At 37.6% G+C, this 4,377-nt stretch overlaps 1 protein-coding gene across 2 annotated transcripts; it reads left to right on the forward strand.

The window, feature by feature from the left end:
* The first annotated feature begins 2,378 nt into the window (after positions 1 to 2,378).
* Positions 2,379 to 3,968, forward strand: LOC105570956 (mitochondrial amidoxime reducing component 2-like). 2 transcript variants are annotated; one of them, XM_012028412.1, is made up of 3 exons: positions 2,379 to 2,830; positions 2,915 to 3,029; positions 3,859 to 3,968. In XM_012028412.1, the coding sequence occupies exons 1-3, from the start codon at positions 2,751 to 2,753 to the stop codon at positions 3,958 to 3,960; spliced, it is 297 nt and encodes a 98-aa protein (XP_011883802.1). In that variant the 5' UTR covers positions 2,379 to 2,750; the 3' UTR covers positions 3,961 to 3,968. The 2 variants fall into 2 exon arrangements, with proteins under 2 accessions (XP_011883802.1, XP_011883801.1); XM_012028411.1 differs by lacking the exon at positions 3,859 to 3,968 and adding an exon at positions 3,290 to 3,587.
* Positions 3,969 to 4,377: the final 409 nt, after the last annotated feature.

Raw genomic sequence — 4,377 nt, forward strand, 5'->3', positions numbered from 1 at the left:
AAAATTTTGAGACCAGTTGCACGAAGATCGGCCCACAAATGCGGGAGGAGTTCGCGGTCAGACAGACAGACAGACACCCGGTGCTTATATATACATATAGATATGTACCTATATATATTTACCGAACAATCCTTTAAATAATATGGGATTAATTGTTGGTCTATTCGTCCTTTTTCCCGTTGCAGAATAATTAGCAATACTCGAATCTAAAATAAGCAACGACACCCGCACCCGCTACGATGGCCGGCTCAGCATCATCGTCCATGTTCCGACAAAAGCCTAAAACGATCTGCCTGAAATGCAAGCATCATCCTAGAAACCTGCTGAACAAGTTTTCGCAGTTGCTGGAGAGGAAAGCTTTTAGCGATATGACACTTGCTTGCGACGGAAGAACTTTGCGGGCGCACAAGGTAAACAGAGCAGACAGAGATCATCGCGATAATAACGCGACGTCAATGAGGCGCTTTCTCATATCCCGCGTGCATATCTTGCAGGAAAAAGACGGCCGTCGCATGAATACGTGAATTATTAACTTTTCAACTTGATTAAATTTGAATAACGTAACTACCGCGGACTCGGTTTGACCTCGCTAAATAAATGGCGTAATATCGCGAATTGAAAAGCGATTGCATTTTTCATTAACCGCACGCCGAGCATTACGAATGCGCATGATGATTCCGTTCGAGGGAAAGGAAAAGAAAAGGCGTGACGATAGTGCAGCATCTTCCACGCCGGCGATTCCGCGTGAGCCTTATCTTCGTTTAGGCTTAGACTTCCCCGGCAACTTGGTCGCAATTAACACCCGCCTGTTATCGATATGTCCGACACGTAACGCCTCGTGCGGCTGTTCATAGCGCATGTAGAATTTTAAGTTGCGACTTCTGCGCTACGCGCTTTATTTTACACGGCTCCCTTCGCGCTCTTCGCAGATAAAATCGTCGCATAAATGATTAACAATCGCGCCCGGCTCGCGTGTTCGCAGGTTATACTGGCGGCGTTTAGCACGTATTTTGACACGATTCTCTCGCAATATCAGGAGAAGGACCCTATCGTCATCATGCGTGACGTTAAATTCTTGGACCTCGAACTACTGGTTGACCTCATGTACGGCGGGCTTACGTCGCCGCTCCCGCGTCTCGCGTCCCCATCCCTCGCCTGGCAATATCGATCGCCGTGCGGTCACATCTCGCCACGCGCTCGAATTGGACAGTGGGCAGGGCAAAGACGACGATTTTCGATAATTAATTACTCGTTAACTATTGCGAAAATTGCAAATGGTTCAGGACTTTTCTGTTCATCTCGATCCGTTCTACCTTCTCGCGAGCTCTGGCACAAATGTTGTAACTCACCCTGTATATTAACTGCAGATTGGGCTTTTTTAACCCACAATTACTGCGTAGATCAAAAACTTGCAAGTCAAACTAATTTAAAACAGTTTACAATGAAACTGTTAAAGGTATGAGCAACACATAAATAAGTTTCTGCACAATAAAGATTTCACAATAATGATTTTTCGTAAATAATTATAATTCTAGAGTTTGTGTTCGGCAGTCTTGCTTACTAGCTGTGCAGTTATAACGTTTCTCATGCGAAAAAAGATTTTTCCAAATTTCGCAAGGAGGAAAAATTGAAGGAAGAAAAGAGCGATTCGCAGAACTCCAATTCAGAACAAGATTGTCCCGAAATACCTGGATTGCCTAATCCAAACTGGGTTAAAGTCGGTCACGTCAAAAAGCTAAACATATGCCCAGTGGATACGGGTGAATCCTTATCCTGGCATACATTAAAATTTACACAAGGCGGAATATTTATGGAATACGATGGAATGATTTTTTGGGATAAGTAAGTATAGAATCGAAAATTTTTTATTCTTATTATATTGTAGAAGGTATAAATTATGATTTAATATACCTTTTGCTGATAAGTATTGATCAGTACAAAGTATTGACTACATAATCTCTTTGATATTTAATTAATTTAAGCTACCTGTTAACTACTTTCACTGTTTATAATTTTCGTAAACCAATTAAACATATATGTTAAGTATAAATATAAGTATAAAAGCAGAAATATATTTAGTAATTTTAATAACAAATTTATATACAATATTGAAGCATAATCATACGAAATCTGCTAAAAGATGAAAAATTTGTATCTTATACAACCCGTTGAAAAAATCATGTTAAATTTTTATTACATGTAACTAGAATGTTCCGAGTATACGACAAAAAGGCAAAACGATTCTTAATCGGACAAGAGCTGGAATCCATATTGATATTGAGAGCGATTGACCTACATGAGACTGGTGGCAAATTCGTCTTTCTTCCTAATACACCAATTTTAAACGTTGATATTGTAACGAAGCGCAACTCTTCCCCGGTACTGAATTTCGGACAGGACTCCGGCGGGTATCACTTATTACGCGAATAAATGCGGAACTTAGTCGGACGCGCGGTTCCGACTAACGGTTGGAAGAGTTGGCTTTCTTTCGGTCGGTTTTGACGTGCTGTGTGTCGGTTTAATTAAATCCCCCGTTCCTCCTATGTGCCGAATATGCTCAGCTCCAGGGCCGTCTGGAGGAAAGGAGGACAAGATCTTACTTCGCTTAGTGAGGTAATCGCTTGGAAGGATCGGGAATAAATCGTACAAGTATTTAATTTGGTAGAAAACGATAGGAGCGTGGTTTATTCATGGATAGGATACATGAGATCGATACATGATATAGATAAAAAACCAGTAAAACTCGTAAAATGTTGGCAAAACTGGAACCAAATTGGATTTTAATAAAATCTATTGATTGCGGCGACGAAGCTGCTGAGTGGCTAAACACGTGTGTATCTAATAAGTTTTCATGTCTAATTCTCTCTTATATTATCCATAAACGAAATATTCAGTAAAATATTATATTCCGCAGGTGTCTCCGGAAGTCTAGTTTGCGTTTAATACGAGCAGAATATGAAATTACCGACAAATCAATACTAAATCGAAATGATGTGTTAATATTAAATGAAGAAGATGTTGAAAATTGGGTAATTAACATACTTTTACACAATTTTTCTTTCTTTTCAATGTCTATATAAAATCCGATTGTTAAATTTAAGTACCGATTGATTATCTTTGCAATTAGACACTTAATTATCTATGCAATATTTATTATATACTAAAATATAATGTAACTATAATTACACAGTAAAAATATACGTAATGCTGCTTCTGAAAGAATCTATCCAGCATTTATGTAGACGTTCATATTATGCTACAATGTATCAATATTTTTCTCCATTATTAGGATTTTACGGCTTTAACGCATTGCGTAGTGGTAACGCAAGAATCATTAGAAATGTTCTATTACTCAGATCCTTTAGCAGTAAAACTTCGACCACATATTTTAATTTCGAGTCCTGGATACCCTGCTTTTGCGGAGCAAACTTGGGAATGGATAAAGATCGGCAATGTAATCACGAGGAATTTGATGCCTGTCTTGAGGTGTGTATATATCGTTTGTTATGTTGCTCAGAGAATTAAATACCTTTTGGATGTTTTTTTCGTGCAAATCCAATATTCTGAAAAATAACTTAATATACTCCGAAAAAATTTCAAATCTTTAAGTATAACAGCTATAAAATTGATTAATCATGTAGTATTCGTATTGTTCTAAAATTCTCGTAACTTCTAAGCTCAAACAATTCTTTGTATCTTTAATACATGTTTACTACATTTATTTAATACTCTAAGAACATTGAAATGCATTTTAAAATGCAACTATAGAACCTGTTTAATTATATTTTCTATTCATTCGCATTATTACTGCTTTCTTGGATTTTTAAAAATGGATTTTATTTCTTTAATTCAATATAGCCATCCAAGACACCAGCGAAAGGAACATTACAGATCCGGACTGCCTTCGTTTATGGGAGTTTTTTATGGATTATACACTACGGGGTACTTGAACGTAAATGACGACGTATTTATTCATATGACAAAGCCTGAAAATACTGGACTGCGAAAATGTTTCACCAAATAATATAAGTAATGCTAAGAAAACTCGCAATTTAAATGTTTTCTTAATAGTCTCACAAAATTTAGATTCTGAAAATGTACCGAGCGTTGTTCTTTTATTCTTTTAAATGTAGAGTATTAAAAAAGGATAGAATTCTGTTTTTTACCTGTAGGGGATTCTTTTCGGATGGCCAAATAAATTGTCAAGATGTTCGTTCAGCGAAATATATTTAATTACTTGTCAGAACAGTCGGTCGAGAATTCTGTCTCGGTTACAAGCTTAGACGCGCGGGAAGACGACTGTCCCTTTTCTCCCTGATCCTGCTCTCTATATTCTTCCTCTTGATTCTCCTCCTCCTCGATGAGGAGCCAATCCTA

The sequence above is a fragment of the Vollenhovia emeryi genome, unplaced genomic scaffold, assembly GCF_000949405.1.
Source record: "Vollenhovia emeryi isolate VEMERY1.0 unplaced genomic scaffold, V.emery_V1.0 DF941492.1, whole genome shotgun sequence".
Classification (NCBI taxonomy): domain Eukaryota; kingdom Metazoa; phylum Arthropoda; class Insecta; order Hymenoptera; family Formicidae; genus Vollenhovia; species Vollenhovia emeryi.